Source organism: Lepidochelys olivacea, assembly GCF_965140295.1.
Source record: "Lepidochelys olivacea isolate rLepOli2 genome assembly, chromosome: 7".
NCBI lineage: Eukaryota > Metazoa > Chordata > Testudines > Cheloniidae > Lepidochelys > Lepidochelys olivacea.
The window spans coordinates 2,361,706-2,387,274 of NC_140417.1; the positions used below are offsets into that span (position 1 = coordinate 2,361,706).

The 25,569-nt window shown below is 41.4% G+C and overlaps 1 protein-coding gene across 9 annotated transcripts in view; it reads right to left on the reverse strand.

Moving 5' to 3' along the window:
• Positions 1 to 25,569, reverse strand: part of CFAP20DC (CFAP20 domain containing) — a 171,430-nt gene that overhangs the window by 139,458 nt on the left and 6,403 nt on the right. For 8 of the 9 annotated variants that reach the window (XM_084634935.1, XM_084634931.1, XM_084634930.1 and 5 more), the window contains exons 2-5: positions 21,831 to 21,921; positions 19,501 to 19,590; positions 17,913 to 18,006; positions 15,443 to 15,515 (exon numbers count right to left, since the gene is read on the reverse strand). In XM_084634935.1, coding sequence (XP_084491061.1) covers positions 15,443 to 15,515; positions 17,913 to 18,006; positions 19,501 to 19,590; positions 21,831 to 21,851 — 278 coding nt within the window. In that variant the 5' untranslated portion in view covers positions 21,852 to 21,921. Of the gene's footprint in view, positions 1 to 15,442; positions 15,516 to 17,912; positions 18,007 to 19,500; positions 19,591 to 21,830; positions 21,922 to 25,569 lie in introns of those variants that run through there. The other variant, XM_084634934.1, reaches the window with a different exon arrangement.

The following is a 25,569-nucleotide window of genomic DNA, read 5'->3' on the forward strand; positions in this document are numbered from 1 at the left end:
CCCCAGAGCCTAGGGGAAGCCCCAAGCCTCTGCTCCCCCCACCCCACCCCACCCCCCGCAGGGCTGTGTGTGGCCCACTACTGATTTTTAATGTGGGTCAGTGGCCCTGATGGAAAAAAGATTCCCCACCCCTGCTGTACAGGACAGTATCACCTGGTAGGATATGACATGTCAGACATTAGATCTATACTACCCTTGATCAAAAATCATCTTATATACGTAGCATTGTCTTAATTTTGTTTTAAAGTGGTATTTAGTGCTTTTGAAAGATGCTGAATTCCTAGCTCCAGACACTGATGTGCTCTGTTCATGGAACAGATACCGCATTGGTAGTGCAGTAGAAATTTGCTTTCATGCCCTGACATTTTGGTTAAACCTGTTCGGGAAGGATCACTTAGAGCAGTGCTTCTCAAGCTATCTGAGGTGGGGGACCGGCATTTTTTTTTCTCAACGTGCGCGCAGACCAGCAGCCGATGGCTCGCAGACCGATCCCGGTCTGCGGACCACCACTTTGAGTAGCACGAACTTAGAGTACTGACAGACTGGCTCATTCCCCATGGCTTATTCCACCTTTGGCATCTACCAAGGTACTAATCTCACAGTCTTCTATGTTGTAGATACCTATCTACCGGGAACAGAAAGTTAGACCACCACTTCACTTCACATAGGGCAGTGAACAGCCATCAGCAGTTCCCTATGTTTAGTTACTACTGACCAATATTTAATTCTTGACTTTTAGTCATTTACTGTATGCAGTGTTGCTGTAGCCATGTTGGTCCCATTATACTTTTAGGGTATGTCTACACTATGGAATAAGGTTGAATTTATAGAAGTCGTTTTTTTAGAAATTGGTTTTACATATTCGAGTGTGTGTGTCCCCACAGAAAATGCTCTAAGTGCATTAACTCGGCGGAGTGCTTCCACAGTACCGAGACTAGAGTCGACTTCCGGAGCGTTGCACTGTGGATAGCTATCCCACAGTTCCCGCAGTCTCCGCTGCCCATTGGAATTCTGGGTTGAGATCCCAATGCCTGATGGGGCTAAAACATTGTCGCGGGTGATTCTGGGTACATATCGTCAGGCCCCCCTTCCCTCCCTCCCTCCCTCCCTCCGTGAAAGCAAGGGTAGACAATCGTTTCGCGCCTTTTTTCCTGAGTTACCTGTGCAGACGCCATACCATGGCAAGCATGGAGCCCGCTCAGGTAACCGTCACCCTATGTCTCCTGGGTGCTGGCAGACGCGGTACGGCATTGCTACACAGTAGCAGCAACCCACTGCCTTCTGGCAGCAGATGGTGCAATACGACTAGTAGCCGTCCTCGTTGTGTCCGAGGTGCTCCTGGCCACGTCGGCTGGGAGCGCCTGGGCAGACATGGGCGCAGGGACTAAATCTGGAGTGACTTGACCAGGTCATTCTCTTTAGTCCTGCAGTCAGTCCTATTGAACCGTCTTATGGTGAGCAGGCAGGTGATACGGATTGCTAGCAGTCCTATTGCATCATCTTCTGCCGGGCAGGCAAGAGATGAGGATGGCTAGCAGTCCTGCTGCACCGTCTGCTGCCAGCCAAAGATGTAAAAGATAGATGGAGTGGATCAAAACAAGAAATAGACCAGATTTGTTTTGTACTCATTTGCCTCCTCCCCCGTCTAGGGGACTCATTCCTCTAGGTCACACTGCAGTCACTCACAGAGAAGGTGCAGCGAGGTAAATCTAGCCATGTATCAATCAGAGGCCAGGCTAACCTCCTTGTTCCAATAAGAACAATAACTTAGGTGCACCATTTCTTATTGGAACCCTCCGTGAAGTCCTGCCTGAAATACTCCTTGATGTAAAGCCACCCCCTTTGTTGATTTTAGCTCCCTGAAGCCAACCCTGTAAGCCGTGTCGTCAGTTGCCCCTCCCTCCATCAGAGCAATGGCAGACAATCGTTCCGCGCCTTTTTTCTGTGCGGACGCCATACCAAGGCAAGCATGGAGGCCGCTCAGCTCACTTTGGCAATTAGGAGCACATTAAACACCACACGCATTATCCAGCAGTATATGCAGCACCAGAACCTGGCAAAGCGATACCGGGCGAGGAGGCGACGTCACTTTGTGACTTGCGTTCCCCTGCCCTGAGGCGCATGAATACGTCAGCGCGGTCACGTGAGTGCTCAGGACATGGACACAGATTTCTCTGAAAGCATGGGCCCTGACAATGCATGCATCATGGTGCTAATGGGGCAGGTTCATGCTGTGGAACGCCGATTCTGGGCTCGGGAAACAAGCACAGACTGGTGGAACCACATAGTGTTGCAGGTCTGGGACGATTCCCAGTGGCTGCGAAACTTTCGCATGCTTAAGGGCACTTTCATGGAACTTTGTGACTTGTTTTCCCCTGCCCTGAAGCGCATGAATACCAAGATGAGAGCAGCCCTCACAGTTGAGAAGCGAGTGGCGATAGCCCTGTGGAAGCTTGCAACACCAGACAGCTACCGGTCAGTTGGGAATCAATTTGGAGTGGGCAAATCTACTGATGGGGCTGCTGTGATGCAAGTAGCCCACGCAATCAAAGATCTGCTGATATCAAGGGTAGTGACCCTGGGAAATGTGCAGGTCATAGTGGATGGCTTTGCTGCAATGGGATTCCCTAACTGTGGTGGGGCCATAGACGGAACCCATATCCCTATCTTGGCACCGGAGCACCAAGCCGCCGAGTACATAAACCGCAAGGGGTACTTTTCGATAGTGCTGCAAGCTCTGGTGGATCACAAGGGACGTTTCACCAACACCAACGTGGGATGGCCGGGAAAGGTACAGGACGCTCGCATCTTCAGGAACTCTGGTCTGTTTCAAAAGCTGCAGGAAGGGACTTTATTCCCAGACCAGAAAATAACTGTTGGGGACGTTGAAATGCCTATATGTATCCTTGGGGACCCAGCCTACCCCTTAATGCCATGGCTCATGAAGCCGTACACAGGCAGCCTGGACAGTAGTCAGGAGCTGTTCAACTACAGGCTGGGCAAGTGCAGAATGGTGGTAGAATGTGCATTTGGACGTTTAAAGGCGCGCTGGTGCAGTTTACTGACTCGATTAGACCTCAGTGAAACCAATATTCCCACTGTTATTACTGCTTGCTGTGTGCTCCACAATATCTGTGAGAGTAAGGGGGAGACGTTTATGGCGGGGTGGGAGGTTGTAGCAAATCGCCTGGCTGCTGGTTACACGCAGCCAGACACCAGGGCGGTTAGAAGAGCACAGGAGGGCGCGGTACGCATCAGAGGAGCTTTGAAAACCAGTTTCATGACTGGCCAGGCTACGGTGTGAAAGTTCTCTTTGTTTCTCCTTGATGAAACCCCCTGCCCCTTGGTTCACTCTACTTCCCTATAAGCTAACCACCCTCCCCTCCTCTCTTCGATCACCGCTTGCAGAGGCAATAAAGTCATTGTTGCTTCACATTCATGCATTCTTTATTCATTCATCACACAAATAGGGGGATGACTACCAAGGTAGCCCAGGAGGGAAGGAAAATGCCACACAGCACTTTAAAAGTTTACAACTTTAAAATTTATTGAATGCCAGCCTTCTTTTTTTGGGGCAATCCTCTGTGGCGGAGTGGCTGGTTGGCCGGTGGCCCCCCACCGCGTTCTTGGGCATCTGGGTGTGGAGGCTATGGAACCTGGGGAGGAGGGTGGTTGGTTACACAGGGGCTGTAGTGGCAGTCTGTGCTCCAGCTGCCTTTGCTGCAGCTCAACCATACACTGGAGCATACTGGTTTGGTCCTGCAGCAGCCTCAGCATTGAATCCTGTCTCCTCTCATCACGCTGCCGCCACATTTGAGCTTCAGCCCTGTCTTCAGCCCTTCACTTACTCTCTTCAGCCCGCCACCTCTCCTCCCGGTCATTTTGTGCTTTCCTGCACTCTGACATTATTTGCCTCCACGCATTCGTCTGTGCTCTGTCAGTGTGGGAGGACAGCATGAGCTCGGAGAACATTTTATCTCGAGTGCGTTTTTTTTTCTTTCTAAGCTTCACTAACCTCTGGGAAGGAGAAGATCCTGTGATCATTGAAACACATGCAGCTGGTGGAGAAAAAAAAAAAAGGACAGCGGTATTTAAAGAGACACATTTTATAAAACAGTGGCTACACTCTCTCAGGGTAAACCTTGCTGTTAACATTACATACATAGCACATGTGCTTTCGTTACAAGGTCGCATTTAGCCTCCCCCCACCGCGTGGCTACCCCCTCAACCCTCCTCCCTCCCTGTGGCTAACAGCGGGGAACATTTCTGTTTAGCCACAGGCAAACAGCCCAGCAGGAATGGGCACCTCTGAGTGTCCCCTGAAAAAAAGCACTCTATTTCAACCAGGTGACCATGAATTATATCTCACTCTTCTGAGGATAACACAGAGAGATAAAGAACGGATGTTGTTTGAACACCAGCAAACATACACTGCAATGCTTTGTTGTACAATGATTCCCGAGTACGTGTTACTGGCCTGGAGTGGTAAAGTGTCGTACCGTGAAGGATGCAATAAGGCTGCCCTCCCCAGAAACCTTTTGCAAAGGCTTTGGGAGTACATCCAGGAGAGCCGCGAATGCCAGGGCAAAGTAATCCTTTCACATGCTTGCTTTTAAACCATGTATAGTATTTTAAAAAGTACACTCACCGGAGGTCCCTTCTCCGCCTGCTGGGTCCAGGAGGCAGCCTTGGGTGGGTTCGGGGGGTATTGGCTCCAGGTCCAGGGTGAGAAACAGTTCCTGGCTGTCGGGAAAACCGGTTTCTCTGCTATCTACAACCTCCTCCTCATCATCATCTTCTTCGTCCCCAAAACCTGCTTCCGTATTGCCTCCATCTCCATTGAAGGAGTCAAACAACACAGCTGAGGTAGTGGTGGCTGAACCCCCTAAAATGGCATGCAGCTCATCATAGAAGCGGCATGTTTGGGGCTCTGACCTGGAGCGGTCGTTCACCTCTCTGGTTTTCTGGTAGGCTTGCTTCAGCTCCTTCAGTTTCATGCGGCACTGCTTCGGGTCCCTGTTATGGCCTCTGTCCTTCATGCCCTGGGAGATTTTGACAAAGGTTTTGGTATTTCGAAAACGGAGTTCTGATAGCATGGATTCCTCTCCCCATACAGTGATCAGATCCCGTACCTCCCGTTCAGTCCATGCTGGAGCTCTTTTGCGATTCTGGGACTCCATCATGGTCACCTCTGCTGAGGAGCTCTGCATGGTCACCTGCAGCTTGCCACGCTGGCCAAACAGGAAATGAGATTCAAAAGTTCGCAGTTCTTTTCCTGTCTACCTGGCCAGTGCATCTGAGTTGAGAGTGCTGTCCAGAGCGGTCACAATGGAGCACTCTGAGATAGCTCCCGGAGGCCAATACCGTCGAATTGTGTCCACAGTACCCCAAATTTGAGCCGGCAAGGCTGATTTAAGCGCTAATCCACTTGTCAGGGGTGGAGTAAGGAAATCGATTTTAACAGCCCTTTAAGTCGAAATAAAGGGCTTCATCGTGTGGATGGGTGCAGGTTTACATCGATTTAATGCTGCTAAATTCGACCTAAAGTCCTAGTGTAGACCAGGGCTTAGTCATTTAGTGAACTGAATTTGATAATTTCAAAATGTATATAATGCTAGCAATAGCCTGAAAACAGCATTGTGAAAGGCTTCTACAAGTTCTAAAAGTCAGTAATTCTTATTACATTGCCTCAGAGAAGTGCTCAGTTAGTGAATACGTGCCTTGAGACTGCAGAAAAATATAACATTTTAGAATTTTATTTCTTTTTTGTCACCGAAGGCATTCGTCATTACGACTCTGATCTTGGCTTGCAACTCATTCAAATGTCTTTCATTTTTCAAGTTGCTGGTTTTATTGTCCTTCTTCTTGGTTTAGGAAACGAGTCTTTACTCCAGAAAGAGAGAGGAGGAAGTAGGAACTGTCTGTCCAGAAAAAATAGTTATGGAACAGTAATCTTAAATCCCCTCTCTCCTCATTATATATTTGTGCTCTGAAATTCTAAATTTCAGGGCTCAGGTCATTGGCGCTGACTCCATGGGTACTCCGGTGCTGGGTACAATCACAAAACAAAAAGATCCCAAATAGCTTACAATCTAAGTATAAAACAACAGACAACAGACTGACTGACAGACAGACGGAGGAGTACAAGGAAACAATGAGGCAACATTGGTCAGCATGATTGGCAGTAGTTAGCACACCAGCAGTCTACCCCCTGTAAAGCTTCGTTTTTGGGTGGTGGAAGCTATCATTACGAAGGAGAATTTTAAGGAGGGATTTGAATGTTGACAGGCACATGTTTATAGGAAGCTCCTCCCAACTATGAGGCTAGCGGGGAGAAAGCACAAAGGTGCTTGTTTGAAAATTTATCAAGTATGTGGTGGAGGTCGACTTCATGGGCCAATCGGGGGTGGGACATTTTGGTAGCAAATGAAAGATGGGTAGGAAGGGAATAGGTAATGAAGGTAATAATGTCTGATGTAATAGAGATTGGGGAGCTATTCAAAAAGAGGAGTGACATGGTCAAAGCAACAGGCTAGAAAAATGATCCTGCTGATAATAGCTCATCTTAACTAGTTAGCCTCTCACAGTTTGTATGGTAACTTCCAACTTATCTGTATGCATGTCTGTATGTATATAATCTTACTATTTGTTCCATTCTATGCATCCGATGAAGTGGATTACAGTTCTTCAAAATAATCTCCGGTCTAATTTCATTAAAGTTACCCCAGAAATGAATTTTTTCCATTGTACATAGTTTCCTGAAAGTATGATGATTTAATCCTCCTCTCCCCCCATCTTCCCTAACCCCTGGCCCTCAAAAGGAGTTGAGCTACATAAGTTTTATTATGGAAATATTGTAACTATTCCCCAGCTTTAAGTAATGATTAGCTTTCCATTATAAACTGATTTTTGTCCTCTTCTAAGTTCATCAAAACTAAACCATCAGAAATGTTTGTGTTTCATATGTTTAACCAATACAGCCTTCGTCCGTGGGTCTGTGACTTTTTGAGCATCGAGTAGTGTTCTTAAACAATTGCCAATTATTCATATTTTTTTTATTAACTTCTTCCTCCAGCTTATTTGGCTCATTATTGTTTTCAGCTTTGTGAAACTGGCCCTTTTAAAATACCAAGTATATATATTAATGGTCTGGACTTCATCCTGTTTGCACATTAAAAATGTGATCAAGTCATGATTACTTATACCTACGCTATCATTAATTTTTAGTTCTGTGATCAGTTCCTCTTTACATGTCAAAATTAGGTCTAATGTGGAATCCTCCCCTGTTATCAGCAATACTTCTTGAGTTAGCAAATTTTCATCTATAATATTTAGAAATTCCAAGAATGTTTTAATATTGGCAGCACGAGACCTCCACTATATGTTGCTCAAATTGAAGTCGCTCATGATCACACAGCTTAGTTCATTTGCACATTAAATTAAACACTGAATATACTGCAGAAACTTGAATGCTAAAAAGAATAAAATGAACATGCCATTTCTAGCATGTAAAATTGACTAAATTTGTTTTTGTTATGTCAAAGTTCACTGGATGTCTGCTAGTGCATTTTAACATATCAAGTGTGTATTTGAACAGCCATTCCTTCAACAGCCATTTTAATGCCATAGTTATAAACTACTGGCATTTAACCTTGGGGAAAGTTTATGATGCCTCTGTCTTTGAAGAGACAGAAGCTGCTCTTGATCACTGGTAATTGCAACGTGACTAACACTCAACTAAAATCTCCATTGTGCATACTTGTGGTTGTCTCAAACATAGCTATATATAACAGCATTTTAAAAGTGAAGTATTAAATATATTTAAATGAAAGATCTTTAATGCAGTCCAAGAGAAAAAGGCAAATGCTTAGGACAATTGCCAGGAACTAACAATTATCTCTATTTCAGGTGTGTAACCAAAGGGTTAATTTAGAAGTTAAAACTTGCATGCAGTGGGAAGCTCTTTTTTTCTTTAAAAAGACAGAGCTATAAAGTGCAACAAATGAGACAGATTTTGGCATTTCCCTCTCCTTCCACTCTATGTACGTCACTTGTCTTCTCTGACTGAGGTCTTCAATATATGGACTATGTCTACTTCTGTAGGGTTTTTTCCCCCCCAATAAAGTCCTGAGTCTGATTCTGACTGGTGCTTCTGGAATATAAGTAATAATTATGAGAGTCTGGGGCAGTATTGTCAGTGTTCCCAGTAAGATTTTGTGATAAGCCATGTCGTATTTCAGCCTCCATTTTGAGTGTCAGCTTGATTATGTGCTACACTGTAACTGTCAGATTGTATAAACCATCTCATGTTAAAAAGGGAGGGGGGAAGAGAGTTAGTGCCAAGGTGTCTGAATGAGAAGGCCATTAAGTGTTACTAACAATTGAATAACCTTGCTCTGGCAGGAAAATGGAGGCTACAGGGAGTGCCATTAACTTTTAACAACCTTCTGCCACTAGTTTCACTCAAGGCCTGGATCATGGAAAATCCCACTGTGAGAAGAGAAAAGGTCAAAGACTGATTTTAAAAGAGTCATGCTCTCTAAGCAACAGAAAGATGACTACAAGATCACAGGAAGAGAAGACTGAGCAGGAGTCAGGTGAAGGAAGGTCCTAGAACGCCTAGAGGACACTGACCCAAATCCCAAATGGCTGTTAGGAGTGAGGAAACTGAGGACAAACTGAGATAACAAACATTTGCGTGCAGGTATTTATGGAGTTCAGCACTGGCCACAATGCCTTTTGTTGTCAGTTTCATCACGCAGTCTTTTGCTAATGCAAAGAGGATTGATCAAAACACACAACCTTCTCTAACTCCGGTCACAAAATCGAATCATCCCCCCACGCCTGCATCTGATCTGACTGCATATCTACTTCCATCATATAAACTCCTTATTACATTCTTCAGCTTGTCTGGTAACGCACACCTTTTAGCAATATTACACAGGTTTCTCAGTGGACACTGTTGAACATTTCTAAAGGTTGATAAAGTTGATTAAGATGGGTTTTTGCCAAGTAATAGCTTTTTCAATGATCTGTCAAAGAGTGAATATCCATTCACAACATGATCTACCTGAATGGAACCCTGCCTGTTCTTTCTGTAACATTTCATCTACGGTTGTCATTCTATTCAGCAAAATGGGAGCCAATTCTTTGTCTGGGGATTGACAGCAGTACAATACCTCTCCAGTCTGTGCACGGAGTAAGACTGCCCCTTTTTTGCCAATGCCACTATGATACCACCTTCCCTGTCTTTCACCCATATTTTCTTAAACTTTTGCTAGCTGCTCAATCAGAATTTCACCTCCCACCTTTAGTATCCCTACTTGAATTCTGTCAACTGCAGGAGATTTCCCCTGCTTAAGCTCTTTGAGGGTTGCTTTAATTTAATCAGGTGTTATTGGTCCCTCTTCTGTTTCTAATTTAGCACTGGAATTTCTGTTGAGCCTGTGTATGATTGTTGGTGTAAGGATCTGGGGACTAAAATGTGGGTCTTCAGAGCCTAGGACAGCTGATATTCCCACAGACCCACTCCAGGAAGTACTACCTCAGAGACCCAGAATGATGGTACCCTGCAGCTCTCTGATTGGCCAACCACCCTATTTAACCTCATGGGTGCCACAGGGCAACCACAGACTTGGGCCTGCTGCCATGCCAGACTTTGCCTGATCTCCTGATTTCCGGTCTCTGACTACAGCCTGACTCTGACCCTGATTCCTGCCTCTCAATTCTAGCGTGGAAACTCAGGACACTCAAAAAAACCCAAAAAACCTGGCACATACTAGTACAGCTTAATGTACATTAAATATATAATTCAGAGCCTGAGTCTACTGACCTTTACAGCACACTGCAGGCCCCATCTCTTCCTGCAGGCTTTGGTAGTTGGATATTACTTGTTAGCAAGGAAAGTTTGAGGTATTAAATAGTAGAAATTATGGGCCGGATAGTGCAAGGTGTATTTCAAAGATTGAGCACTTAATTGAAGCACTCATTCACTTTTAAAAGGACTGCAACCATACCCCTGTCAGTCAGTCAAGACCTAATTAGGAATTTACCCTCTGAGACATGGAGAAATAGGGATAAGCCTCGGGACCCTTCCTAAACCAGTGAGCCTAAAATACTGTGGAGCTGCATCCCAACTAGGAGCAAGTTGTACTTACTCCACAGCTGTTCATTTCACATATCCTGAGTTCTGTAGGACCCAGTCAATTCTGTGGTACAAAGCTCAAGAGACCAGGAAAATTAAAAGTGTATTCCTATAGTTGGAGGGCTAGCCAGGATGTTAATAGGTGCAAGTTAAGAGCATATTTAGGCTTCCTCATTCAATGCCTCTTATTGTTTCTGTTCATATTGTTTTCAAAAATATAAACTTCCCAAGCTACGGAAGAACAGAGTCAGTCTCTCTCTCTCTCCCTCCCTTCCCTGGGATTGCTCAGTATGCAATTTTCAAACAACTTGAAGATATAAATCCTATTTTCTTTGAACGTCAGTGATAAATAAAGCCTCTTTGAGGACGGTTCACATGCCAAGTTTGAGAGTGGGGCCAAAAAGTATGTTAGAATTATTCTTTAAAGGGCAAAGTGGATTTTTCAGTTTTACAGGAGTTTCCTCAAACTTTCAAAACATGTTCGTATTGAAGATACACCAAGTATGGAAAGTTTCAACCTAAAAAGTGAAGTTCTTGGTAAGTTGTGAGTGTTTCAATGGAAGCTATTCTGCAGACTTAAATATAGTGGTCTTTAGTTAGCAGACTTAATGCTATAAACAAGATTAAGCAGTGGAATGATAATGGGATACACTGGGCATTTCAGCACAGGTGGAAAAAATGTGCAGCACCTCAGCATAAGTTTAAACGTTACTCTGCTAGCCTGGAATAAAGTGAGCAACTCGCATGGTCTGTTTCCTGGACTACAAGGACTCATTTTCTAGCCTCATGTGGTTGGTGCCTTCTTTACCGTTCTGATTTCCAAAACTTTAACATCCAAAAAGGAGAGTTACTTTCATCCCACCATCCACGTTCATATATTTTTCCCCCCTTTCTTTCAAAAATGCTTCACATACCATACAGTTTTCTTCTCCTATTTAAACAACTTGATTTCCTCTCTCTTTGTTCCTACTTTCCCATTTACTCTGAAATATTCTAGAGAATTTGTTTTCTTTCCTGTTGGTCATCTAATCAACTCAGGAAATATTATGACCTACCACCACCATGTAGGGGAGGATCACAATCCATCAAGGGTGGAGAAAGGGAGCCTCCTGTTCTACAATTCCTTTAAAAATTAGAGCATAGCAGAGTTGGAATTCAAAATGCCTTACAAGGCATTTAGCTGAATTCTACCCCCTTCAATGAAATAGTAGAAATTAAAAACATTTCACAGCACTTTAATTTCTACTTCAACAGAAGACTATTTCAGAGCTGTACGTGGTATGCCCATGCTGAGGACGCACGTGACTACACTTTGCTCTAACCCTCTTGTCCTGTGCTCATTAGAGGGAAATACCTAACCACTGCATAAAAAACAGACAATTAATAGTGGTCTAAAGGCAATTTCAATTTGTTAAATTTTCAAACAATTAAAATTAACACAATTTTATTAAAAATGCTCAACACAAGCAATCTTGTGTGTAGTGGGCTAAATAATGCCGTACAAACCAAAAAAGTTTCTTTCAAGGTTAAAAATAAAGGGATAAAGAAAGAAGAGGCACTAAGACAGTAAGGAAACAACTGAAATAAGACAAAAGGTATACACAGTAGGGAAAAAAACAGGAAGAGAAAAGGGAGCTATTAAGCTTGAAATCCTATTCTTACAATATCTGTCACACATTCTGGTACTTCCTCTCACAAATACTGCCTACACTGTACCTGTGGTATGGACTTTTTATATATCTTAAAGTTCCTGTCTTCTACAAACACTACATTTACATACAATTAAGCGGTCAACTCCCTCATTAGGGAAAAAAATCTAAGTTTAATATATTTGCTTGAACTAATATTCTAGACCAGAGGTTCTAAATGTTGTCAATTTGGACTTCATCTAAACAGAAAGATTGCCTTGTAGAGACCTCTCTTCCAGTCAAGTTTGTGTGAACTACCTCTCTTCTTATTTGCACTTGCGTAACATTCTTGCAAACCACAGCAACTGCTTGCATGCCAGGGTAATATTAGGAAATTATTTATGTATTTTTAACTTCATTTAATTCAGTTCAGAAGGAGATCTGATCCAGTATTGTAATTCCTATGCATTTAGGCCCAGATTTTCAAAAGTGATTACCAATTTTTGGTGCCTCGGTTTTGGGTACCTGACTTAAGAGACTTCTAAAAGGGGCCTGATTCTTTAGAAATGTTCAGAGGATGGATGCTCAGCAGTCAGGCCCTTTGGAGTGTCCTAAATTGGGCACTTAAAAACTGAGGTACCCTAAATCCATATTCACATATGAAAATGTTGGCCTTAAGTTCTAAGTCATAAAACCAAAGAACTATTACAGGAAAATAAATAAAAATCTGTAAAATATATCTTAAAGCACTAAATTCAATCCTATGCAGCATCTACATTTTTAGCTGTCAATGTTCCGTTGAATTTGGTAAAAAAATTAACATAATGCATGAACAGTGCATAACAATACACTGTCAATTTGGAGGGGGGGAGGGAGGGAGGGGAAGTTGCAGGCAGAATTGAGGAGAACTAGATTTGCATATCTGGAGACTTTGCCACCAAAGCAGGCAGGAGGAGGTCCTTTGGGATTGTGGGATAGGCACATCAACCAGATGATTTGATCAAAACAATTAATAATTCAGTTAATATTGACAATTACATTTTGAGACTTAAATTCCAGCATTAATGCCCCATTGAGATGCATGGGACAGTTCAAATCTCTCAGAGGCAATAATTCAGAGCCAGTAGACAACACTACATCAGTGTAAAACAGACTCGTATTTGGAAAGTTATCTTTGCAACCCTGAATGCTACAAGTACTTTTTGTTTGTTTTAAATGAAGGGTTATATTCTGGAGCACAATTCTGAGGTATATATAGATTCTGCAGCAAATTCTACAAGATCTCAGAATATACGAGGGCCTAGCTGCAGGCATGATTCCTGTTCTGTTCTCAGAGTAGTGCCCTACCCTCCATCATCTCCCCATCACATACTAAAGATCCCAATTTGCGCAATCAGGTAGGAAGCTCCCTACACATTTATTTAAGTTTTGAGACAGTAACTCAAATCCACAAGCAGGGGCTCTGGGGGATAAGAATTCAAGAATGAAAGGCTACTCATATATATTAGTTTTACCTTTACAAAATATGTCAACACTGAAGGAAAAACTTAGAAGCAAGAAACTCTATTGTTAAGTAGCTTCTCAGGTTTAATATACAATATTGAAATTGGCTCATGCCTGTAACTCTGGAAATATGGTAGAAGGTTAACATTAGTTGAAGCCCCTTTACATAACAAAATATTGGGGTCAGGAAAGGCAAATACCAAAGGATCTACATTTGCTAAGATAACAGCAGAAAAAACAGTATCATATTCAGTAATATCCTGCTTAGAAGTAGCATAAATGCATTTATTGTAGTTGTAAAATAGTTCTTTCAGAAGCTATGCTTTCAAGGCCCAATCTTGCAGTCCCAAGAAGCAAAACTGCCTCCGACTTCAAATGAAGCCCCACAGGCTTTGGATAGAGGTTCTGTGCTCAAGATATCATAGAATACCATTCCCACGAGCGGAAATGTAGAAAATGAACTGATAATTCTCAGTCCCTCAGGAATTATTCATAAATTACAGAAAGACTTCAGTTTTAAACAACCAATAAATTAAAAAAAATTATGGAAGTTAGAATTTTGAGTTACCCTTTAAGAACTCTGTCTCCAGCTTCTGAAACTCTTTGTAGTAGGTGATGGATTCCCTACATCTGCTTTATAATTCTATATTACACATGAACTCTTCTGTATTTCCTTATGATCTTGCACTAAGCCTATGTATCCATTGTATCGTAACACCTATGTTACTTCTATATGGTTCATGTGGGCAGGTAAAATCCTAATTCCTTTGTTTAAACATTGTCTAAGGACAAAAGCTCCCAAGACCTGTTAGGAAGAGGCCCATTTCAAATTTGCTATTCTAGGGACATTAAATCTCTTAACATCAGACAGTAGGGGAAACAAAAGACCCTCTTCTTTGGGGTGGTGAAGAATTGTCTGGAAGGTGAAAGATGCATAAGGAATGGTGTAGCAGGAACATATGGTTATGGTCAGAATGGGAAAAGCCAAAGGACTCGAGAGGTGAGGCCTCATTACAAGCTTTTTACTGGTTGCAATGCCCTCTAAGAAGAGTAAATGAAATTTCATAGCAATGTTGTATTTTTCCATTCAGTAAATATGTTTTTCCTGTGTTGCAGAGAAAGGTTTGTTTGTGCACCAGCATCTTTGATAACATCAGCACAGCTCTGGCAATAGCGTTAGTCTGATCTTACAGCTCATGTCCTGCTACAAATCAAGCCTACATCACAAAGACAAATTTTGGTCTTGGTCCTACACAGCATTTGGTTTAGTTTAGTTCTTGGCAACAGGCTGGTGGACAAAAATAAAGACATTTTAGGATTTTCAGGACATTATCCACTAAAAAACAACATGTCATATTTAGTCTTGGATGTAAGCAGGCATAACATCCATTTAAAATCAGGCATGTGACCTCTCAATCAATGGATTAGCAGGAGAGGTACACTATGAGTTGAGAGAAGCGAGCATTAAGAGAAACTCATTTTTTTCCTTCACCATTTGCTAGGCAAATAATCAGTTTACTGACAAGAAAATGAACAATCACTCTGTTTTGGCTTGAGGCAGAATCTTTTTACTTCAGTGAATCTGTAAATTTCACCATCTAGCTTCACTATCAACAATTCAACAGGCAACCCTGGAAGGTTTTAAGCATCATCCAAAAGAACCAATATGCTACATTAGTAATGTACAGATCTCACTAAATGCACAGCTGAACAAAGTCAATGACTTTCATTCTTTTCTCCTTTAGGTACAGAAATAATTAAACTGACTGGGTTCTCCCAAATGTCCTTAAACTAAACAGTATTTCTTTTTTTCCCTGCCAGAGGAGGCCTAAATATTTAATACACACCACTTTTGATACTCTTCAGCAGTTTAAGAGGAATTTAAAAGCACCCATCTTTTCCACGTAGCTGCATATAGTTTAGTCTGCGTACTGTCACAATAAGTATTTTTAAGTTTTGTTAAATAGAATTTACTTTCTATTCTCAGGGAAAGGTCAGAAAATAGAGGTGTCTGACAAATAATGATCAAAATGACTTATGCTGATGTCATAAATCACCGCTCTTCGACATGAAATCTGCCACACAGAATTAATGGCTGTTGGTATTGGTTCATCTGATCAAGTGTCTACTATACATAAAATATGCTATGAAGTTCTGCGTCTCTTACAGCAATTCAGTAGAGAAGTCTTGTCCCAATGGCACATAAATCTGAAGTACCAGAAACCGCTGGATCAGTCCAACTAGAAACAGAGACAAAGAAATATATAGCTATGGATACACACACAAAGCAAACTCCACCATTTAGCATTTCAATGACATATAGCTATACTGCTGCAATACCATTTCCCAAGTTTCACACAACTTTCAAAAGCAGAAAAGAACCGAAGAAAACCAAATCAAACTATAATAAAAATGCTCCTTTTAAAAAGTCCCATTTGTGGTTTTGGTGGAATTCTTATGAAAATAAAAGGAATGTAATTTTTTTTTATTTACAGTTCTTCATAGTGTTCAGAGAGCATATAAACAGCATATCCCACAAAGACACATAAAAGTTCACACCAAGATTATTATAAAAGCATGTGGCAATTACTCACTACTTAATCAAAAACAATAAATCATAAATGCAATCCTAATGATGACAACTGAGACCACACTTACACGATGGGGGACTCTATCCTAGGAAGCAATGACTCTGAAAAAGATTTGGAGATTGGAGCAGGTAGTCAGCTGAACATGAGCTCCCAGTGTGATGCTGCAGCCAAAAGAGCTAAAGAGGTCCCGGGATGCATAAATTGGCAAATCCTGAGCAGGAGTAGAGTGGTTATTTGAGCTCTATATTTGGCATTGGTTTGACTACTGCTGGAATACTGCATCCAGTTCTGGTGTCCACAGTTCAAGAAGAATATTGATAAATTGGAGAGGGTTCAGAGAAGAGCCATGAAAATTATTAAAGGATTAGAAGACATGCTTTATAGTGAAAGACTCAAGGAGCTTAATTTATTTAGCTTAAAAATAGAAGGTTAGGGGGAGACTTGATTACAGTCTATAAGTATCTACATTGGAACAAATATTTAATAATGGGTTCTTCAATCGAGCAGAGAAACATAACAAGATCCAGTGGCTGGAAGCTGAAGCTAGACAAATTCAGACTGCAAATAAGGCAAAAAACAAAACAAAACCCACACCGGAGAGAGTAATTAACCATTGGAACAATTTCCCAAGCGTTTCCATGGATACTCCATCACTGATGATTCTTAAATCAACATCGGATTTTTTTTCTAAAAGCTATGCTCAGGGAATTATTCTGGGGCAATTCTGTGGCCTGTGCTATTCAGGAGGTCAGACTAGACGATAATGTTCCCTTCTGATCTTAGAATCTATGAGGCTTTGATGAGGCAGATCTAGTTCTGAAGTTTAAAATAGTAGAAATATAGCTTAATTGGGGAGCAAACAAGAAAAACTTTAAGATACTTTCCTATTCAGGAAAAGCCACACACTTGCAGGGTATACAAGTATCCATGAGTTGAAATTTGTAGTTTCCTCTTATTGGTTCCATTACTGAAGGAGAGAGTTGGCTTTTTATTGAATTGGCAGGCGTTTTAAGATCCTAAAGCTGTATTATTCCAAGAGCAACATGGATCTCAAGAGGTCTTCAGAAGCTGAGATCAAGCATGCAAAAGCTCACTGCCTCTGAACAGTTGCCTGGGCTACTCCCTCATCCACAACAACATGGCTCCTGTAGGAGTTCTGTTCCCATTGGCCACCCACGCTGAGTCAACAAATAAAATCCCATGCCTTTGGAAGGGGGAGCAGACATGGAGCTTAAGTTAACAGGTCTTCTAGCACTCACTGTTTAGTTTAGCAGATTTCAAAACAGGTACAGTATATATGATTTAGGGCCAGATTCTCAGGTAGTATAAATCAGAGTGTCTTTCCATTGAGTTTAATGGAGCAATGCGGATTTAAACAACCTGATGAGCTAGCTCTTGAAATGTTAAGATAGATATGACTGTAATACTGCTTGTTAAGTTCCCTGAGCCACTGGGGGGAGGGGGGGAGAGTGGGAAATCATATGAAAAATATTCAGGTAAGAAATTCTGCAAAACTGAAGTTTTATTCTGTTGAATAACTTCTCATCCCTTGTTATTTCTACTCTAACTTAAAAAAGGTCATGGATCTAAACAACTAACTGTTTGTAAAAAGTAATCAGAAATGATCAATCTTAGACTGTAGAGCACATTTTACCAAACACAAAAAACTCTTTGCAAACAATTAAGCCTCACAGCTCTATAAAGTGAGTAAATATCACCATTTTAAGAATAAAATGAAAGAGCGATTAAGAGGCCCATTCAATGCCTGCTGAGACAGACAGACTTTTATTGACAACATCTACCGGAGCAGAAACTAAGTTAGGTTTGACCTTGGGCAAAAACCACACCAGCTGAGGATCTGCCCCAATGTGTTTAGTTCTAAACGTCTACTTATTGGTAACAACTGTCTTGCTGAAAAGTGACCTTTCAGTCCCCTGACAGAGGAGCTGCTCAAAGGAAGAGACAATATCGCAAATAGCTACATCTTGGAGTAGTACTGGATTAGTACAGAACAACATCTTATATTTGTAATGCCTCAATACTTACGAGTTTGTCTAGTTTCCTTTGGTAGCTGAATCTTGTTTGTTTGACTGCTTCCTTCAAGGACAAAAACAAAGCCTTTTACTTCTTTATCAAATTCCTACAAAAAGGAACAATGAAAAAAACAAAACAAACAAACCTTTTATCATTCTCTTAATCAAGACTTAACCAAATTTGCAGATGGCACAAAGCTGGGGGAAAAAGTTGCAAACACTTTGGAAGGTAGAGCTAAAATTCAAAGAATCTTGATACATTGGAGAACTGGGCTACAGACAACAAAATAAAATTCAACAAAGACAAATGTAAGGTGCTACACTTAGGGGGAAAAAAACCAAACGCACAAATAAAGAATGGGGGATAACTGGCCTGACAGCAGCACTGCTGAGAAGGATCTGGGAGTTGTGGTAGATCACAACCTCAACATAAATCAAAAATGCAAGGGTGTTGCCAAAAAAAAAAAGCAAGCAAATGCAATTTTAGGTTGCATTAACAGAGGCATAGCATGAAAATCACAGGAGTTGATAGTACCACTCTACTCAGCACTGGTTAGGCCTCAGCTGGAGTACGGTGTCCAATTTTGGTCACAAATGTATAGAAAGGATGTAACAAAACAGGAAAAGATCTAGAGACAAACGACAAAGATCATCAGAGGGATGGAATGCAAGCCATGTAAGCAAAGGCTGAAGGAACCAGATATGTTTAGTTTGGAGAAGAGGAGATTAAGGGGGTGACATAATAGCAGTCTTCAAATACTTGAAAGGCTTCCATAAAAAAGATGGAGAAAAGTTGCTCTCTCTTGCCACAGAGTGCAGACAAGAGGCAGTGGGGTCAAACTACAGCATAGCAGATTTAGACTAAATCCCAAGAAAAGCTTTTTAACTATAAAAACAGTAGGACAACTGAACAGTCTGCCTAGGGAGGTCATGGAAGCTCCTTCACTGAAGGCTTTCAAGAAGAGGCCAGACAGCCATCTGGATGGTTTAGACACAACAAACCCTGCATCTTGGCAGGAGATTAGACTGAATGAGCCTTGCTGAACCTTCTAACTCTATGGTTCTAGGAGTCTAAGATGGCAAAAAACCCAAACTTACAGCCAAAGTGTTAGGCTACTTTGATTGTTCTTAAGACTGTCAAGAGGTACGTAGCAACAAGAATTTTATAACAATGCAGAGATGGTAATAATATTCTCAGTAAATTTCTGGCTTTTCGTAACATATTTTATAAATAAAATAATATAAATAAATAAATAATTTTTATAAATAAAAATTTGATAAATAAAATATGTTGACAGATACATGATTCATGATCCACTGGCCCAGACTTGACCCAATGGTTATCACAATAGCAAAACTATTTTAAGCTTTGTTCCACTAGAAATATTTAAGCTATAAAACTACAGCTGTGACCAATCCAGTTTGCAAGCAGGCATAAAGTGCTAATTTAAGTGGTCATTTATTCTGTTATGGTGACAGAACTGCAAGTGACAACTTTTCCATAGTCAGGTCAAAGCCCTCATTACCTTCTAATTTTAAGCTTCATGTACTTTTTTCCACGGTTTATACTTCAGGTCTTATAAGTCCTCCATAAAACTTACTTTCCAAATTGCTGATGGACTGCCATAGATCTTCCATTTTGCTCCTGGATTCTTGCCTTGAGCACTGAATATTTCAACAAATGGGCCACCCTGTGATAAAATTGTTTAAGGATACGTCACTCTAGCCAGGTGTTGAGCATAGCATCATCAATGAGCACAGTTTGCTAAATCCGAGTAGGTCAGAGCAAATGCTCATGAAACAATAGTTAACTCTGGTTAATATAAATATTATTGACCACAGTCAACCACCACCATATATTTCTTTTTATTTATTTATATACACAATCAACAAATGGCACTCTTGACTTCATAGTCTGATTTTACTGCAGCATCAGAGTCCATGCTTCCTTACAACACTACTTTCTTTGGTAAAGGAAATAGGATATGTTTTTACCATTGTCCTTTCTTTACATGCAAGCAAAAAACTAAACAAGCAAACAAAAAACCCCCCACCAAATTCTTAAACATGGCATGTAAAAAATATTAAAAACATGCAAGAGGTGAATGGCTATTATTTTCATGTGTTTTATTTCTGCAACTCACCTGTCTCCACAGGCTTCCTCCCATTTGAGCCTGCGCCCTGTGTTTAGGCTGGTATAATAAAGAATCTTCCACACCTTTTTTTGCTGGATCACCCAAGTGTTTTTATTTACAGTGTTCGTGCAGTTCCCCGATCCCTCAACAGCTAGTGCTCCACAGACCCTCCCCAGGGCCTCCTGGCTTTTGAAGCTTCCTTCTTTGGTAAGGAGACAGTGATACCACCCTCCTGTCTCCTCCCAGGCTAGCCCCCCATGCTGAGGTTTTCCCAGGGCTTTTATAGCCCTCTTGTGCCTCAGCCCAGCTGTCAGTACTTAGCTTAATGTGTTCCTCGGAGCCAGCCCTTGTTAGGGCTTGCAGCTGGGGTCCCTGCTGAATACCTGTACTGTGTCTCTACCCCTGGCCTCCTGGCCAGAGAGCAGGCTGCAGCCAGCATTTTGGCAGGGCCTTAAAGGGGTTTACCCCTGCCCTGCCACATCACCCTAAAAGGATTTTCTGAATAATGCTCAGCTAAACAGAAGAATATCTATTAATTTCTAGTAAAAAGATGTAGCCAATGCAGTCGATTTTTGATTTTTCAATATTTCATCCATCATGAATCATAACAGAACTTTACTGAGGGTTTTTGAGATGCCACTTTTGCACTTTAACTGAGTTTAGTAATTAAGGGCCCATTTCAGATATTCATAAATTCCAAGGGCACAAAGACCACTATGATCATCTACTATGACCTCCTGCATAATAGGTGACAGACCTGCCCCCTCCAAATTCCTAGAGCATATATTTTAGAAAAACATCCAATCTTGATTTAAAAATGGTCAGTGATGGAGAATCTACCACGACCCTTGGGAAATTGTTCCAGTGGTTAATGACCCGCATTGTTAAAAATGTATACCTTATTTCCAGTCTGAATGTGTCTAGCTTGAGCTTCCAGCGATTGGACAGATTTTTACACCTTTCTCTGCTAGACTGAAGAGCCCATTATCAATTATTTGCTCTCCATATAGATACTTATAGACTGTAATCAAGTCACCCCTTAACTTTCTCTTTGTTAAACTAAATAGATTTAAGCTCTATAACTATAAGGCAGGTTTTCTAATCCTTTCATCATTCTTGTGACTCCTCTGAACCCTCTCCAATTTATCAACATCCTTGAATTGTGGACACCAGAACTGGACACAGTATTCCAGCGCTATCACACCAGTGTCAAATACAGAGGCAAAACAAGCCCTACTCAAGATTCCTGTGTTGATGCATCCCAGGATTGCATTAGCACTTTTGGCCACAGCGTCACATTGGGAGCTCATGTTCATATGATTATGCACCATGATCCTCACCCCCAATCATCTTCAGTCATTGCTTCCCATGATACAGTTCCCCATTCTGTATGTATGGCCTACACTCTTTGTTCCTAGATGTACGCATTTACATTTAGTCATAATATAACACAGATTTTTTGCCTGCACCTAGTTTACCAAGTGATCCAGATTTCCTCCACGATGGAGGAAACAAGGAACAAACAAAACCCACTGCACTGGTAACTTGAAGTCAATAGATCTACTCACAGATTAAAGGACTGAACGATCAAGATCTCAGACAGGTACTAAAGTTTTTGAAAAAACAATCTGATATTATTTGCAAAAATTAATTATTATTTCTATATTTGCAAATAAGGTTTAGAAAATATTGACCAATTAAACACCTAAGAAGGTTTCAACATCAAGGGTGTTTGCGTTTCAGCTTTGGAAGACGTAAATGAAAGGAAGTAAAAAAAATAGCAATTTCTGCTTTACCTGATACTCGTTTCTGAACATTCTTGCAGATATTTCGCAGTTCGAAAATAATGTCAGCACCCCAGTGAGTAATAAAGACTTACAGATGTTGCTGAAAATACAAGAGATTTTATTGTTAAACATTATTCCACCAAAAAAGTCGTCCTATAATCAAGTAGGAATCCATGTTTTAAAAGTCAATTAGCACATTTCTAAAATACTGTTCATTACAGCAAACTTGTAACTCTTCAGCATAAAAAACTACCACAAAGGAATTAAGATTAGAAAACTGATTTATACTGTTGGTGTCTCTTGAGCAATGTTTCTTTACATAACCACCATTCAACCTGACCTTCCAGATATACCCAGTTAAAATGGCCACTCTATCCCTAGCCTTTATTTTTAAGAAAGGAGGATCCACTTGTCTTTTTAAAATCTTCAGAAAGGTTTGATGAGTAAATATATACTATCTTCAACATATATTGTTTATTTCTCACTGCTACCAACTGTTCACTGGAAAAGGTTAAAAATCCATTAAACAAGAGCTTTGACTTTAACACAAAAACAGAAATTTATGGAATACATATAATGGAAACCTCATTTTCAACCAGAGATGTGAGGCAGAGACTTATTCCACAAGTTACTTTTTTAAAAATTTCATCACTCTACATTCAGGATAGCTAGTGTAAGTATCAAACCAAATGATATGGCAGAGGTGCCTTTCTAGAGGCATGCTGAAGCCAATGAGAACTAAGGATGTGTTGCACCTTGGGAGAATCAGGATTATGGTGAATTAAGGGTTTGATTCTGCGAACACCCAAGCACCTCCAAATAGGTGCTGAGTGCCCACTGCCCCCATTGACTTCAGTGGGAACAGAGAGTACCCTGCACTTCTCAAAAGATGCTCCGCACCTGCAGGTTTAAGCCCTAAATGCTAATCTAGAACCCAATCCCAGGAGGTGGCAAGTTCCCTCACTGTGGGAGTGGAGAGTACTCACCAACTCACAGGGGCACTGTTGCAGGACTATGCCTACAGTGTATACCTTTTGGCAATGTCCATTTGTGCTTAAATTCAGGGATGGAATACTTCAGAGAATTAAGATGATCTTGGACATGGTGATATTTCCTTAGATCCTGAAACTGTTCTGTTAGTGGACCAAAATAACATGCCTACCAGCAAACTCAGAGATGCCATACATGTCTGAGATGTTTAAGCATGATTATGAAAAGAATTAGGGATCTTGGTTGGCCCTCTCTCTCCCTCTCCTTCCCCCTACACACAGAAACCAGGCTCTCTCTCTCTCTCTACCCCCTCCCCCCCAGTCTTTTTGCTATCCATGGACAAGGAGTAGGGGGACTTGGCTCCTTAGTCCTCACCCCTCATTTCATCCCTGACCCCCACCCCCAAACAGGGAGAAGGGAAAGCTTGGCCCCAGGAATGCTGCCCTCTTATGCCAAATATGGCCTTAAATTTCCTTGAACAGTCCCAGGTCTGACCCCCTTCCCAAGATGATCCTCCTCCTCTTCTTCTCCTCCACCGCTGCCTCCTCCTGCCCCTTCATGCTCTCCTCTCCCCCAGAATGTGCAATGAAGATCTGACAGGCAGCAAGCTAGAGGCTGCATGGACACTAATGGACTACGTGAACATACTCTAGGTACTTACAGCATGCCAGCAGGGTCCACACGGGACAAAGTGCAACATGCAGCCTGTGGCTTGGGAGATGAATCCAGCAGCACTCCAACCCATTCAAAATTGCTGTAGCTTGCCTCCTATCAGACCCTCATTGCAATCTGTGCGTGTGCCATAGAGGTGGTAGAAAATAATGCCCCCCATGGCCGTGGCACTCTTTGCTGTGTTTGTCAGACCCAAGTGGTGGCGAGTGACATACAGATTTTTATATACTCTGTATGTGTGCGCATGCTTGAAAAATAGTAGAATAAGCCTGGATTAGTAATTACATGTAAAAATCAGGATTACAGAAAATTAGGGACGGTTAGCATCTCTCCAAATCACACGTACCATTTATCTTAAGAACTAGCTTCAACAAAATATTGATCTTTCAGAACTGAAAAGCATTTAAAAGCTTTACATGTTATAAAATGGTACATAACTCTGGGTGAATTAGTAAATGTATGCCCTGATCTTTCATACACTTATGCACTAGTTGTTCCATGGGTAAAATTACTCACATACATGTTTGCAGAATCAGGGCCTTAGAGAGCTAACTGATTAATATTTTAATTTTATTGATTCAATACTGTCTACTAGTATTTTGATGCATAGCTTGTATCATACTGTAAACCACACTATTTGTTACAACCAAGTTATCTGTCAGTAAAAGAAACTGAAACAGATAGTGTAACTGGTATAATTATTTAAGAAAGGCACATTAATAACTATATTAAGTAACAATTGACAACCATGAATTAGTCATTTTACAAGTTTGAAAGCAGTATACTATTTCTTTGTTCTATAAATAAAGTAGTCTGGCAGTACATTAACAATTTCTGGAAAATGTTATTGCTCTAATTTTTATTTTCCTCTATTCAGATCTCATCTTTGCTATTATTCGGGGCTTTTAAACCAGAAGAATGTTCAACATTCCACAAATCATTCCTTAGCCAAGAATACCGTACTTTGAAGCAAATCTTACAGTGATCAATGTGCTGATCCATTGAACCAAAATTCACATGAAAAGCAGGTGGTGAAAGGGCGATAGCACAGGTTATGTCCTCTTACAGTAAGTATTTATAATGTACTTATTATTGTGACCCAGATGTGCAGGCACCCTGTCAGTCTGGGGCTGAGGATTCCATCACCCAAGGGTTTGAGTTGCTGTTGCTGTGTTTTGTTTTTGTCAGACCAAAGCCCTTTTACACAGGCTTGCAGCTTCAAAAGATCAGGACCAGATTGGCCAAGTGTCATTTGGCACTTCTGTCAGGCCTTCCAGCATTTCTGGGAAAATGTCACACACAGATATGTAAGGCAGAGAGCCCCTAATAAAAAAAAAAATGGTGTAGGGGGAAGTTGCACTAGACTGCAAATCCAAATACCTGGAGTTCTTGTCTCATTTCTTCCATAGAGTGCTGTTAATATTTTTGCTGTTCACCACCCTTACCGATGAACATGGTCTTATGCACCTTGGAACAGAACTCTGGTCTATAATATAAAGGACTCAAATTTCATCCCCTTTGCCATTCTACTTTTCAGAACGAACGTGCCAAAGCTAGTTAGCAATGTGGTTGGGTATACTGTCTGCAAGCACAGCTGTAACCAGTAGACCATACTTTGCTCCCAGAGCCAGAATCAGAACCTAGGAATCATTATACTTAGTACTTCACTACTGTCTCACAAATAGAGGTGTAACGCACAGACAAAGTGTCTTCTCCTGCTCTGGGAACTGATCCACATAGAGGATAATAACCTACTTCTGCTACCAGTTAATTTTTTAGCAACTGCTCAAGCGCAAGAGGTCTGTGTCGTAGATCTAAAGTCCTAGTTCAAACTCTGCTGATGACTCATGCAGAGAAAAATACAGCATGTGATGATTATGAATTTATCTTTTATATATATATACATATATATACACACCTAGATAAATTCATGGAGGATAGGTCCATCAATAGCTATTAGCCAGGATAGGCAGGGATGGTGTCCCTAGCCTCTGTTTGCCAGAAGCTGGGAATGGGCGACAGGGGATGGATCACTTGATGATTGCCTGTTCATTCCCTCTGGGGCACCTGGCATTGGCCACTGTTG